Source organism: Xyrauchen texanus, chromosome 11, assembly GCF_025860055.1.
Source record: "Xyrauchen texanus isolate HMW12.3.18 chromosome 11, RBS_HiC_50CHRs, whole genome shotgun sequence".
Taxonomy (NCBI): Eukaryota; Metazoa; Chordata; class Actinopteri; order Cypriniformes; family Catostomidae; genus Xyrauchen; species Xyrauchen texanus.
This window is the reverse complement of record NC_068286.1, coordinates 2,126,485-2,142,461: the sequence shown is the minus strand read 5'-3', so window position 1 is coordinate 2,142,461 and position 15,977 is coordinate 2,126,485. Positions and strand designations below refer to the sequence as shown.

The 15,977-nt window shown below is 36.9% G+C and overlaps 1 protein-coding gene across 1 annotated transcript; it reads right to left on the bottom strand.

Moving 5' to 3' along the window:
- Window positions 1-47: 47 nt before the first annotated feature.
- LOC127651734 (GTPase IMAP family member 2-like) lies at window positions 48-15,720 on the bottom strand. The gene is made up of 3 exons (XM_052137717.1): window positions 15,631-15,720; window positions 15,439-15,499; window positions 48-877 (listed from the first exon to the last, which is right to left on the bottom strand). Exons 2-3 carry the CDS (start codon window positions 15,455-15,457, stop codon window positions 255-257), a joined length of 642 nt encoding a protein of 213 aa, XP_051993677.1. The 5' UTR covers window positions 15,458-15,499; window positions 15,631-15,720; the 3' UTR covers window positions 48-254.
- Window positions 15,721-15,977: the final 257 nt, after the last annotated feature.

Genomic DNA, 15,977 nt, shown 5'->3' with positions numbered 1-15,977 from the left:
ATAAACTGAATCAAAATTAAATAAAAATCAGGATTCTTCCATTTCATCAATATTGTTTATCTGTTGCTCTAAACAACTAAATCTATGCATGGATATAGCATTTAAACAATCCCCACATTAAATCACATTAAAATGTGTGCCTGTCAATCTAATGTCAACTACTAATTAGAACTAAAAAGGTTTTACTGATTCTACAGCAGTCCCCAACAACTATACTGTACCTCCTGCAGCCATAGCTGATATTTTATCTTTCTTTAGTTTCTTTTAGCATTTAGCTTTTTCTGTGCTTCTCTATTCATCTGATGATTGTAGTGCATCCCTCCATTTAAATTAACCATTGCATCTATCTTTCCCAGCAGCTCTGTGACCTGATCTCGATTATTTCTGTTCTCATTGTTGAATGAGTGATATCTGCCCCAACAGGTCTTAATCATCTGCTTTAGATCATTGCTTTTACTGAGATATCTTTCTACAGGTTTGCCCTTCAGGACATCATCATGAGTGAACAAAATGATGGTGTAATTCAGAGCATCTTCTCCAAAGTTTTCCTGAATCCATTTCAAAGTGTTCTTCTCTTCATCTGTGAATTTCATACCCAGTTTCATCACCAGCAGGAACACATGAGGACCAGGGTAGGACAAGTCCATACACTTCCCTGTGACAGTCTGCAGTATTTCTTCATTATCTCTAGTGTCAGCTAGACCTGGACAGTCAATAACTGATGTTTTCCATCCACTCACATATGCTTCTTGTTTCTCACATTTGATTGTAACTGATCCTGGAGAGTTTTTCACTTCAAATGCATCTCTGTTCAAGATGGTGTTTCCTGCTGCACTTTTTCCTGATCCAGTGTTACCCAACAGCACAATTCTCAGATCTGTTACAATGAGAAAATAATTTTTATTGAGTGATGTTTTTAATATTATTATTATTATTATCATCATTATTATTATATTAGTATGTGCCACCACTTGATTCTTATGTCCCAAAATACCAGGTCTATAAATCTGATACACACATTTCATACCTCTAATGCTGCAGAAACTAACAGGCTAACAATTATTATGAAATTTGTAATTCCATTACTTCTTTTAACAAAGGAACACTTTTAGCTGTTAACTGAAGTGCAGTTCAGCCAACATGTATACGTGGGCCCCACATGGTTTATGCTTGGGCTACGTGGGTACCAAGTGGGCATGGTCCCAAAATGGGTATCTTATCTGGGACCCACTTGGGTCAGCTAAGTAGTTCCCACATGGGCAAAAACAGGTGGGCTCCCTATGTGGGTTCTAGTTGGGTCACTAATGGGAAATGAGTGCATGGGCTCAAAATGGGCAACGCAAATGGGGCCCATTTGGGTTTTTCAAATGGGCCAGACATGGGAAAACACAATCAGTCCCATATAGGCTGCCTACATGGGCCCAATGTAGTACCCAAATAGGTAATCTCTATATGGGTTATGAATGGGAAAAAAACATGGAGCCCACTTTGATAAACCATATGGGTCAGACATGGGCAAACACAATCAGTCCCATATAGGCTGCCTACATGGGCCCAAGGTAGATCCCACATAGGTAATCTCTATATGGGTAATGAATGGGTAAATACATATGGGGCCCGCTTGGCCAAACCATATAGGTTAAATATGGGCAAACACAATCAGTCCCATATAGGCTGCCTACATGAGCCCAATGTAGCACCCACATAGGTAATCTCTATATGGGTTATGAATGGGAAAAACATATGGAACCCACGTTGATAAACAATATGGGTCAGACATGGGCAAACACAATCAGTCCCATATAGGCTGCCTACATGGGCCCAATGTAGTACCCACATAGGTAATCTCTATATGGGTAATGAATGGTTAAATACATATGGGGCCCGATGGCCAAACAATATGGGTTATATATGGGCAAACACAATCAGTCCCATATAGGCTGCCTACATGGGCCCAAGGGGGTACCTACATAGGTAATCTCTATATGGGTTATGAATGGGAAAAACATATGGAACCCACTTTGATAAACCATATGTGTCAGACATGGGCAAACACAATCAGTCCCATATAGGCTGCCTACATGGGCCCAAGGTAGCACCCACATAGGTAATCTCTATATGGGTTATGAATGGGAAAAACATATGGAACCCACGTTGATAAACAAGATGGGTCAGACATGGGCAAACACAATCAGTCCCATATAGGCTGCCTACATGGGCCCAATGTAGCACCCACATAGGTAATCTCTATATGGGTTATGAATGGGAAAAACATATGGAACCCACGTTGATAAACAAGATGGGTCAGACATGGGCAAACACAATCAGTCCCATATAGGCTGCCTACATGGGCCCAAGGTAGGTCCCACATAGGTAATCTCTATATGAGTAATGTTATGTGTAAATACATATGGGGCCCGCTTGGCCAAACGAGATGGGTTATATATGGGCAAAAACAATCTGTCCCATATAGGCTGCCTACATGGGCCCAAGGTAGATCCCACAAAGGTAATCTCTATATGGGTTATGCATGGGAAACACATATGGAACCCACTTTGATAAACCATATGGGTCAGACATGGTCTTTGATATAATCAGACGCCGAAGTCGTCATTGTGTAAAATTCTATAGCAGTGAATGAAAGAATACATTAAATACTTTTTTTGTGTTCCCATTTGCTCAAATAGCAAATGAAAAACTCCATATTAGTGTTTTCACAACTTTCAAAAAGAGGGAAAAAAAGAGATTGGCAGTCAGAAGTCACTCCCACAGCGTTATATTATATTTTGCATAAAATTTCAAAAACATGTACCTTTAAAAAAAACTATTAAAATATAAAAAAACTGCAGGATTTGCGATGCTGATGACTGTTAAAACGCGTCATCACAGTCTTTGAAAATGGTCCATTTGTGTTCTGTAGCATTCAATACAAATTAAATAATAATTTAAACATTTAAAAAGTCTATAATTCTGCTGTTTGCCAAAGGTAAGATATTGTACATTTTGTAAAAGAAATGTGTTCAGCATGTGTCATAGCAAAAAAAAAAAAAAAAAAAAAAAAAGGACATGCCTATTGCGCCAATTGCGCCATTTTGCGAGCTGTTGGCGGTCTAGAAGGAGTGAGCTCTGCTACGGTTACAACTGCGGTGAGTTGCCTACATCTTTGATTATATGATGATGTGGTTAATGTGTTTAAATAAACTCTGTATATAATTCCATAACAGAATACATTTAGAGAAGTTCCTTTAGCTGTAAGAGGGGGAAGTGGTCAATTTGCTAATTAACTTAACGATTCAATATTGGAATTCGTGAAATGTACAATAAAAAAATACACATTAATAAGTCATGAAGTCATCTCATGGGGCATAGAAACGTTCAGGTCAAATAGTTCAAAGTTTAAACACAAAACGTTTGTTTATCAGCAGAATATTTTAAACTTTTTCAGATTAAATTCGATGCCCCTTTGTCTGTTTTTTGCCGCATATTTTTTTATTTTAATGTGCATTATTTAGACTGATATTTTTTAATATTCTATGTAGGCTACAAGCTGTTTAACCAAAGATATCCACTATAAGGGGATAGGCCATCCCGTACAATACGAGATCGTCTTGAAAATGCCTCCCGTATCAATCTCTATTTTACTTAGACCCTGTAGCTGAATAAGCAGCACATAGATTTTGCAGTGTGGAGAATAGCAAATAAAAAGAAATAATTTCATAATAAGTATTAGAGAAGCCCATTTACGCGTGATTGCATTTCAATGTCTTCATTTCCAAAGCGACAGAGTCATGGAGCTCGATCATGCGCCGTAAACCCGCGCATTTTTTAAACACTTTGAGCTCATGTTCGGTTGTTGGAGGGAAATCCAAATATAAAGTTGTCAATGCGTCTTTCCATTAAGGCGAACTCCACAGTTTGCCAAAAACCACAGTCAAGGTGGATAAATATTAATAATTATTAATATAATATTTCATACATTATCAGAGCCATAACCTGTTATTTTTAGACATTATTAGACAGATTATTAACTGATATTATATATTTTTTTTATATCGGTTGGTATGAAGATTATAATTTAAATGTTTTATTATTAGAATGTTATTATAATGTTTAATAATTTATGATCATAGCTAATCCTGTCATATACAATATATTGCATTAAAAGGTTTAAAAAAAATAGTTTATAGTTAAAAATGGGAAACATAATTTAGTCCTGATTTAAGTAAATTAATTAAAGATTCAAAATTCACCCCATCCAGAATTGTTTAAAAGTGATAAATGGTTTCAAACAGAATGACTGCTTAAGACACACATATCCTGATAGAGTTCTATAGCAAGCAAATGATAATATCAAGTACTCTTCACATTTGTTCTCATGTTTTATTGTTGAGCTGTCAAGTTGTCATGTGTTGCAATAATCAGTTAGCGTCTTATTCTATTTATTATTCATTTTTCTTTTCTTTTCTATTTAATCAAACATTAGAATAACCTAAACAGACTTTTCTACTATGAGCATCACCATACTTCTTTTGCATAATTTTTTTTTTTCAGATCCTGAATAGCTGGCAGGTGTTCTTCTATATACCATATGCCATGTAAGTAATTAGAATGTATTATTTTTCCATATGCAAATATAGTTTTACTAAGGATATTAAAATTAGATGATGTAAATCGGGGAACGGAGGTTACATACGTAACCTAGACGTTAATGAAAACACAACTAACCATTGTTAATTCATATTAGCTCAGGTCCATTAAGCTATATTAACAGGTAAACAGGTAAAATGTTTTATTTTGGTTATGTGTTAGTAAATGTTGAAATTAACATTAATTAAGATTAATAATGCTTTAGAAGTATTTGTCATTATTACAAAGGTAATTAACTAACAACAAATAGAACGTTATTGTAAAGTGTTACCAATTTCATTTTAAAATCTGCAGACAGAATGTCTGCTGTTACAGTATGATTACTTATTGAATTCACGTGCCTACTTAATCCTGTAAAGCCCGACATATGAAATAATAGTCAGAAAATCTATTTTATTTAAATGGTGCAGTACATTAAACTTTTAGACAAAATATGCTTTTTAATGGAAGGACAGACACAATCTAAATTTCCCTGTCGCTTTCTGCTGTGAGTGTGGACTGCCTTAGACAGAGAGCAGACGCATCAAATCAGGTTTGTTGCATTAAATCCATTAGACAATGTTCCTCCACATAATATTTCTTTAGAACATACACACCAAATAGTTAATTATTTTATTATTTCTTGAGACCTCATAATAATTCTACACTGTTGATGGCATGACTGCAGTGCTAAAGTTCATTGTCATCAAATTTTGAGTGGTTAGTTAGATCCGCCAAATTTAGTAACTACCGAATTGATCCAGAATGTGATTATCTGCCGCTACTGATCTGCGGCCAATTGATCAGACCATCCCTATTTGTAATATTAATTAGTTTGTATTAAAAATGAATTTGTTTTTGCAGAGGCTCTTAAGAACAACCCCCTGACATCAAAGGTCAACCAGCAAGAAGCTGAGAGGGCACTGTCAAAATGGTTCACTGGAGCAAGAGACAGAGGAGGACAAAGGGCATCAAGAATGCACCAAAATATGGCTGCAGTTTAAAGTTTACTGAAAAGGTTATAAGAAGTTGCTGTATCTAGCTGTTGCAGTTCTTGTATTTTTTCTGACTATTTTGTTCTAAAAGTGGGTTGACAGCTTTCCAAAACACTCAAGGCTGGTTCTAAAATAGTTTTGTGACATAAAGCTGTTAAAATAGTTAAGCTAAATAAAGCTGGATTTTGAACATATTTCAGACTCACTGTGTTCTCTACTGCTTTCTGCTGGTAATTTTTTGATATTTTATTTGTGAGGTTTTTCTATTCAGATTTGCCTACGTAAGCTTGCTTCAAAATTTACATTTTGTCTGAACCTCTAGTAAATTACGTTATGTTGTTAAGTTGTCTGTTCAGAATCGTGATCTCTGTCTGAAACACTAAAAGAATCGGGATTCTCATTTTAACCTAATTCTAACTTAAGGTATTAAAACTGTGACTCTTCAGTACAGCAACACCATGGAACTTTTCCTCTTCGGTCGCCCTACTGGTTGGAAACAAAATTGTCCATTACCGCTGTCGTAAATTATTTAGCCTACCGTCGCACGCACGCTCCCTGTTTATCCAGCACCGGCTTTAGAATGAACGATGTCCACAGACAAGGAAGAGTATGTTACATGATTTCATGAAAGTATGATGTATTGTGACATCAGAAACGAAGAAAAACTAAATAATGACTATTGTAACGCTTGATGTAAAGCAAGTCAAATTTGTAGTTGTCTTATGTCTCATTCGGACTACAGAAACGCGACCCGATTTGGCAAAATTGCATAGTGTGGTTATAGCAGATATAGGGCTGCAAAGCAAATCCAGAAGTGCCGTTCACCCTGTTACGACTTGATGAACCACTGATAAGATTTTGGAAACATTATTTTAAGGTAAAAAATGTTCCATAGTGTTGCTTTAAATTGAGCTATCCTGGAAATTTAAGAATCATCCACACATCACCTCAATTACCCAATTTATTTCCTGTTCAAATGTTCAAAGTTTTCAGTAAAGACTTAAGTCAAATACAGGTTCAAAATCTGTATTTTAACTATTTAAACAATTAGGTATATAACTTTAAATAGATACTCTTTAATCTGACATAAATCTGCTTCTTTAAATATTGTCTCTGGAATTTCAGTATATAGCATAATATGATGGGTAATTTCAATAAAATTGAAATTTGAAAAGATTTAAATCTCACTGTGTGCTCTAATGCTTTAAAACTTGTTTGTGGTATTGCTACTCATTTAGATTGAACCCAGATGATCCATAGTTGGGCCACATGCATATAATGAATGAATGAAATCTTTATTTCGAACAATTAATAAATTAATAATAAAATAAATAAATGAAGACAGCAATACGTATGAAATTTCCATACAAATAAATAAACACAAAAACAATAATCAACCTGTTCGAAAAGGGATAGGTAGAAGCCCTAGGCTTATCCAGACCTACCCCCAGTAACTACCCAAACCAATTCACAATCAAAGAAGATAAATCTAACATAACGTTTTACATAATACAAAAAAAACCTGCTAAATTACAATAATGCTTTATCTTAGTATTAAGATAATGAAAACAATAAAATCATAAACAAAAAAAAAAAAACAATCAAACTGCATTTACAATCATAATGAATTATCATTCACCCTCTTCACTTCTGTACTTATCAAAAATAAAACTTTTATACCTTTTTTAAATTGCAACATATTAACACTTTGTTTGATCGAACTGCTCAGACCATTCCACAAAAGCACCCCACAAATCGAAATACACATGCTTTTGAGTTTTGTCCGAATCCTATGTTGACTCAAATTTAAATCCCCTCTCAAGTTATAACCCCCAACCCTATATGTAAATAACTGTTGTATGTTTCCAGGCAGCTGTTTATTTATTGCTTTATAAATTAATTGAGCGGTCTTAAATTTAACGAGATCATTAAACTTTAGAGTGTGCCATTTTAAATATAGTAAATTAGTATGCTCATGATATCCTACCTTATTTACTATCCTAATTGCTCTTTTTGTATTGTACTTAATGTTTGTAAGGTGGTTTTGTAGGTGTTGCCCCATACTTCAACACAATAATTTAAATAAGGCAACACAAGGGAACAATACAAAATAAAAAGTGATTTTTTACTCAATACATGCCTTGCTTTCCCCATTACTCCAATACTCTGCGCTACTTTTGTTCTAACATATTTGATATGGGGTTTCCAACAAATTTTATGGTCAAGAATCACACCCAAAAATTTATTTTCATACACTCTTTCTATTTTAACATTATTAATCATAACTTTTACTTGTATATCGGTTTTACTGATTACCAAACAGTATAAATTTGGTTTTATCTAAATTTAACGATAATTTATTTAAGTCAAACCAAATTTTTAACTTATTAATTTCTGATGTGACCACCTCCAAAAGCTGCTTCAAATTTTCCCTGAACAAAAAATATTGGTATCATCCATAAAAATCACAAATTTTAAGAGGTCAGTCACCCTACATATGTCATTTATGTACATAATAAATAATTTCGGACCCAATATTGACCCCTGTGGTACTCCACAGGTGATACTAAGCACTCCGATCTGTACTCACCCATTTGAACAATTGAAGTCTGTTACTTATGTAACTTTTCATCCAATCTAATGCAACTCCTCTGATACCATACTTTTCCAGTTTATTGATTAACAAGCGATGATCTATTGTATCGAAAGCTTTTTTAAATCAATAAATACTCCCACTACGTACTGTTTGTTATCTATAGCACTGGTAATGTCTTCAATTAACTCCATTAGTGCCATTGATGTAGATCTGTTTGTCCTAAATCCATACTGACTGTCAACCAATAATTCATGCTTCTCAATAAAATTGTCCAATCTAATTACATACAATTTTTCTAATATTTTAGAGAACTGAGAGAGTAAAGACAATGGCCTATAATTCGTGAATTGATTTCTCTCTCCAGATTTATATAGTGGAATGATTTTTGCAATCTTCATTTTGCTTGGGAATACACCTGTTTTTAAAGACAAATTATAAATATGAGTTAACGGTTTAACGATTGCACCAATGACATCCTTAATTAAGACCATATCAATATCATTCACGTCTGTTGACTTTTTATTCTTACAATTATTAACAATTTCAATAATCTCAATTTCCTCCAGCTGGTTTCAAAAACATAGAGTTAGGGTTACTATATAAATAATCAACTGCCTTCGCCTCACTTTCAATCTGAGGACTTTTAATAACATCAGCCAGCTTTGCTCCCACACTTACAAAGAAATTGTTAAACCCATTGACCACATCTTCCATGTTGCTTAATGTCCTCTCTTTTTCTATAAAATGCTGAGGGTATTTTTTATTCATAGGTCTTATAACATTATTTAACACTTTCCATATACCCTTGATATCATTTTTATTATCATTTAATATTTTATTATAATAATCTTTCTTACTTCTCCTCATGATACTGGTCAATTTATTTTTATATATTTTGTATTTATTCTCAGCTTCTTTAGTTCTGTGTTTTATAATTTCTTTATACAAGGTATTCTTTTTTTTACAAGCATTTTTTAATCCTTTTGTCATCCATGGTCTCTCTATAAATTTGTGCTTTATGGTTAATTGTTTTAAAGGACAGTGTTCATCATATAAAGATTTAAAGGTGGACAGAAATGTTGCGTATGCATTATTGGTATCAGTCTCATCATACAATTTTTTCCAATTATATGCAAGTAATACACTTCTAAGTGTATTTATTGATTCAACAGTTCTGATTCTCCTGTAACTAACCTCATTAACTTCCTTATACTTCACATAATCACCCATACAAGTCACAAAAACTGGCAAATGATCACTTATGTCATTTAGTAACAAACCACTCTTTAGACTATCGTCCATTCGGTTTGTGAATATGTTGTCTATTAGAGTTGCACAGTGTGATGATATTCTACTTGGTTTAGTTATAAGTGGGAAAAAACTCATGCTAAACATTAAATCGATAAATTCATCTGTCAGTTTATGCTTATTGGGATTTAAGAGATCTATATTAAAATCCCCACAAATGAACACTGCTTTTGATCATTCTTAGTAAATAGACTTTCCATACTGTTCTTGAACATTTCGATATTTGAACCAGGGGCTCTGTATACACAGCTTACAATGACATTTTTCTTTTTACCAAATTAATTTCAACCGTTATTATCTCCATTACATCATCAATGTTATTTGTCATATTTTCACAATTTTATATTTTAATCTTCTATCTACATACAATGCCACTCCACCTCCTTTTTTATTCTCTCTATTAACATAATTCAATTCATATCCATTTAACTCATAATCAGCACCCTTCTCGGAAGTAAGCCAGGTCTCAGATATGGCTATCACCTGAAATGGGTTGTTTAAATAACTCAAGTACTCCTTGATGTAAAGAAAATTTGCATATAAGCTTCTGCTATTAAAATGAATCATTGACAATCCAGAATCAGATTTTATGTTCATGTTGAATTGATCATCAGAGTAATAACAACAGTTGTTGTTTATGTTGTTAAGAAAATTATTTTCAGGGTCAATATCATGTTCAAAACCATGTTGATTATGATCAGTGAATTTGAAAGTTTTTAAGTTCCAACCATCCCTCTCATCATTGTCACTCTCATTTCCAGCTGTTGTTAAGTTTAAACAGTCAAGCTCTTCAAAAGAGTCCATAGCAATTATAATTCAAATCAGTCCCACACAATGAAACAAATTACTCCCCTTACTAAATTTCATGATCAAGATTCACAGGTACTTGTCCAGCTCCTCAATGAATCTAACAGACAGTACTCTTGCTTCCTCAGGTGACCCGTTAAGTTTAATGAACACCTTGCAGTTAGTGGTCCAGGTTGACTGGATTTTCCCCTGCTTCCTTAGGAAGCGTGCCTTTCTGGCTATGTCTGATAATTCCTAGTTGGGCCCCACTTGAAGCCCTGTGAAAATCCAGCATAAAACCTAAATGAGGGGCCAACATGGAACCCGTGGACAAACCCACTTACAGCTCGTATTTCAGCCCATGTAGTAACCTTGTAGTACCCACAAAAAAAATAAAGCTGGGACCAAGATGGGTCTTGTGCATGCAGCCCAGTTGGGGCCCACCTGTTTATAAGTGCCATCCTATAGGAAATCCATGTGGGCAGTTGACATGGGGCCATTATGTAACCCGCGGACAATCCCATACAGAGCCCATTTTTCAGCCCATTTCAAACCCACAGGGGCCCCACATACAAATGTGGACTGGGTTAAAGCTGGGACCAAGATGGGTCTTGTGCATGTTGCCCACATAGGTCCCACCGAGTACCAAGTGCAATCCTACATGAAATTCATATGGGCAATTAATATGGGGCCATTATGTAACCCGCGGACAATCCCATACAGAGCCCATTTTTCAGCCCATTTCAAACCCACAGGGGCCCCACATACAAATGTCGACTGGGTTAAAGCTGGGACTGAGATGGGTCTTGTGCATGTTGCCCACTTAGGTCCCATTGAGTACCAAGTGCAATCCTACATGAAATTCAGCTGGGTAATTAACATGGGGCCATTACGTAACCCGCGGACAATCCTACATGGGGCCCATTTTTCAGCCCATTTCATACCCATATGGGCCCCACATACAAATGTTGGCTTTACATATGTGATGTCAGTTTTATGTGTTCATCGCAACAAATATAGTGTTATATTCACTGTCCATAAATGATGTTAATTACAAAATAACTTTCATTCTCCTAATGATTAGAAAACCATACATTTTTAAATCTAAAAATGGAGGCTCTGACAAGAATGACATTACCAGTGAATTGCTATTTATACAAGTTACCAGTGAATTGCTATTTATACAAGTTACTCTATAACTTAAAGATGAATGTTTAAGAGTCCACAGCTTTAACAATGAATTATAATTACCAGCAGTATTTTCTGCTCAGCACTTTTTATTCCAATAGTTCAAATATAAGTCACTTTCTATATAGGCTTATTCTTTAAATTACTGACAATAAAAAGCTATTGAACATTGCTCATGGAAATAGATATAGTTTATTGAACACAGTGGCGTAGGCCCACACAGAGTCCTTGAGTATTCTCTGACTTTAAATTTCAATAATTCATATTTAGATAAAAAAAAAATCATAAATTCTGATATCTGAAAGTCTGTTCTCAAATAAATAATAACACATTTGTGAAACTAACAAAATAAATTAACAAATAAATGGAAATGTGATCTAATTGGCTGTCACTCAACTCCTCTACAAAGCAGTAATGCCCATAAATGACAGTGCAAGCATGGTGAACAAACAATAGTTTTGAGTATTGAGAGCCATTCAGACAAAGGGGTGCCTGACCTTTATTAGGATGGGGACTGTAATGGTTACGATAATTCATAAACAGGAACACAATATATTGTTGGATCCACAGTAATCCGGATTTCATTATCATATGTAGCTATTTGAATGGTTTTATTGGAACATGTAAGCATATCAATTTATATATTTGTACATTTGGATAGAACAGGGGTTGGCAACCTTTTTTGACAAGTGTAATTTTGTATTTTTATGGTCAATGACTGTGCCAACAAATTAGTTTATTTGATTGCTGAACACGAAATCGTGTTTAGATTTAGAATATGGCGATGGAGGCGATCTGGGGATGGCAGCGGGCTCGGTTCCGCCGGGTACGACCCCTCGAACCACCCGCCCCCCGGCACGCTCGTTGACTTCCGTCCAGGCTCAAGGCAACAGCGGCTCACCTCACCTGTGCCCAGAGAATGGCGCCACCTGGCGGAGACGCCCTGTGCTCCCCTCCAAGGCCTGTAGGATGACGTCTTCACTGACCTCTATATTGCCACTGGACAGGCCGCTTCCGCCCTGCACGCCATGGCCCTCTTGCAAGTCCACCAGGCCAAGGCACTTAAAGATCTGCACTTGAGTAGTCCTGATCCCGATGTGCTGCAGGAACTGTGATCAGTGACTGACCTCGCCCTCAGGGCCACGAAGGTCACAGCGCGGTCACTCAGGCAGGCGATGGCCACTCTTGTGGTTCAGGAACAAAATCTGTGGCTGAACCTGGTCGAGATGCGCGAAATGGACATGAAACGCTTCCTCGATGCGCCGGTCTCCCAGTTCGGCCTTTTTGGCGAATTCCTCTGAGGAAGGACCTTCTTTCTCAGGAACGGGGCACACTCTGGGCATCCGCATCCAGACCTCTGGAACCTCCACGTCTGGCCCCTGGACGGGATGCGGAAGATCTATCTGATCTACCACCTGCCGTCATAGACATGATCAACCAAGCCAGAGCCCCCTCTACCAGGCAACTTTACACCCTGAAGTGGCGCTTGTTCGCAAATTGGTGTTCTTTCCGGGGCTGAAGACCCACAGAGGTGTGCAGTTAGGTCAGTGCTCTCATTCCTGCTGGAGAAGTTGGAGGGGAGGCTGTCCCCCTCCACTTTGAAGGTGTATGTAGCCGCTATCATGGCCCACAACGACACAGTAGATGGCAAGTCTTTGGGTAAGCACGACTTAATTATCAGGTTCCTAAGAGGTGCTCGGAGGTTAAATCCCTCCCGGCCAAGCAAGCCTTCTCTGTCAGCGACACCTGCCTGGAGTTCGGTCCGGCAGACACTCATGTGATCCTAAGACCGCGACCGGGCTACGTGCCCAAGGTTCCTACCACTCCCTTCAGGGACCAGGTAGTGAACCTGCAAGCGCTGCCCCGGGAGGAGGCAGGCCCATCCCCTTCGATTCTGTGTCTGGTACATGCTTTGCGTACCTACTTGGACTGCATGCAGAGCTTTAGACGTTCTGAGCAGCTCTTTGTCTGCTTTGGTGGACAGCGGAAAGGGAACACTGTCTCCAAACAGAGACTTTCCCACTGGGTAGTTGACACCATTATGTTGGCCTATCACACCCAGGCCGTGCCCCCCCCCCTTGCGGATCCGAGCACACTCAACTCAAAGAAGTGTTGCGTCCTCGTGGGCACTGGCCAGAGGCACCTCCTTAGCAGACATATGCAGAGCATCAGATTGGGCAACACCCAATACCTTTACGAGATTTTACAATCTCAGGGTTGAGTCGGTTTCGCCCGTGTTTTCTCAGGTCCGAGCTGGTAGAACTCGCTAACACGCTGACAACTGACAGGGTGGATCGCTTGCACCTAGCGCCCTTACCAAACCATTGAGGTAAAACCATTTTTTATGTCCCTTATTATAAGGGATAAGATAATGCATTGAAATTTAGAAATATGACAAACCGTATCAACAGTGTTTTCTGTCAAAAAAATTCAATCTTTACATGGTTTGCACAAAATCCTTGAAGTGCTTGAATTTAGCTTTTAAAGTAAAATACTGGAATACCTTTAAAACTGCCTTTTTTGTTGAAAAAGAAAACACGGTTTAAAAAGAAAAGTAAAATCACACATAGCATGAAAAGAAACCGAGAGATTCACTCCTCTCTGGTTATTAAACTGGAACACTGTGGGAGGCTCCTTGATCTCTTAAAGTGACAGTACCATTTTGCTCCTCTAATACAAATGAATGTAAACTCAATGTAAATTGCACACATTATTTCAAACAGTGACAGCTCATATTGTTTATGCAATTTCATGACATAATTGCTAGAATGTAGAATATAAGTGAAAATGTAAGTATAATAATGACAATAAACTAAGATATGTTCTGATGAGAAATTCTTAAGTGCCCCTTCTGTCACTCACTCAACGTTATGTCGAATGAAGTGACACAAGGGGTCTTCCTTGGGAGCCTCGCGTACCTCTGAACTTGAGAAAAGGCCAATGAGAAATTGGCAGACAGAATTTGCATGTCCCGCCCCTGGACATAGGGAAGGGGGCGTGTATCTGTTAGTCAGGTTTTTGCACTGAGGAGCCGAGAATAAGGTACGGCCGTTTACAGTGGTAGGTCTAGTGGCAGAAGGGACACAACATCTCGTTCCCTCTCTCAGGGAACGGAGGTTACAACAGTAACCGTGATGTTCCCCTTCTGTCATTCACTCAACATTGTTGAATGAAGTGACACAAGGGGTCCCGTTCAAAGAGCCAAGCACTAGCTCCTGTTACATGAACCGCTGACACAGGTGCAAGCTGCTGCTGTGTGTAACCCTCCCCAACAGCCCCAGAAAAGGTGTCAAATACAAGCCTTAGGTTCCCAGCACCCTACCTCTAACGTCTTATTACCTCCCTCCGGGAATTGAGGTTACAAAAGTATCCATGACGTTTGGTGGTGCAGAAACAATATACTTCAGCCTTAATGTTTCTTATTTTATACAGATAGGAAATGTTACATTTGAATAAGTTTTAAGTAGAAACTAACTGGGTCCATATTTGCCAACTGAAACCAATGGATCAGCATTACATAAGGTCATTTTGACTACTTTGCATTACATAACGTCATTTCATAGACTAGTGCATAGTGAGTTTTCTTAACTGAATATTTGAAACAAAATCAAAAGGAATACAAAATAAATAAAAAGATTACATATATTTTTTGTCTCTTAAATAATTTTTCCTAATCTTGATGCCAGTTGAATTACATCTTGGCATTTCAGTACATTGCATTACATGTATCGCACATTGCTGCATGCAGCTTTGTTTTCAGCTTTGTTTTATAACAAGTCACCACAAGCACATTGTACACTTTTGTTTGAATTTATCGGCATATTCTGTTGTTGCTGAGGGGGGTTCCATTAATGATACACTTCAATCATGTTCTTCAGAAATATGACCAATTTAAATACTAATGCATGTTATAAATTATATAGTAAAAATTTAGCTTACCAGAAAGTTTATCTGCCATTTCTCAATCTGTCCTTAGTTTCAGTCTCCACCCGCAGAATACCTGAATGAAATGAAATGCTATTGAAAGCTCTGATGTGTTTCCAGCTCTTATGTAATAGCAAATGTTTTACAGATATGTTATGGCAGTCTAGACATTTACAAAATCAATATAAACATGTATGATATACCTACAGTGTGCTGTGATAGATAAGAAATTATTATTGATTCTGTAAACAACCAAGATAATCTGTTCCCGTGAACTTAAGTCACACTACAGAGAACTGTGCCAGAAATATAGGAAAGTGAAAGTATCTTCATGTTTTGTGCAGCTTAAGGCAGGTTCAAGCAAGTTGGTTACCATGCAGTCCTACAGTCTTAGGTAAATATACATTTTTACTTTATTTAAAAAAAATTTTTTTTACTTTATTAAGCAGTATGTGACCAGCTTTTCAAACAGAAAGATTACTCAAGCTTTGTGAAATAAATTAATAAATGGTATCACTAACAGAATTTACATAAACATATTGATACACAGCTGT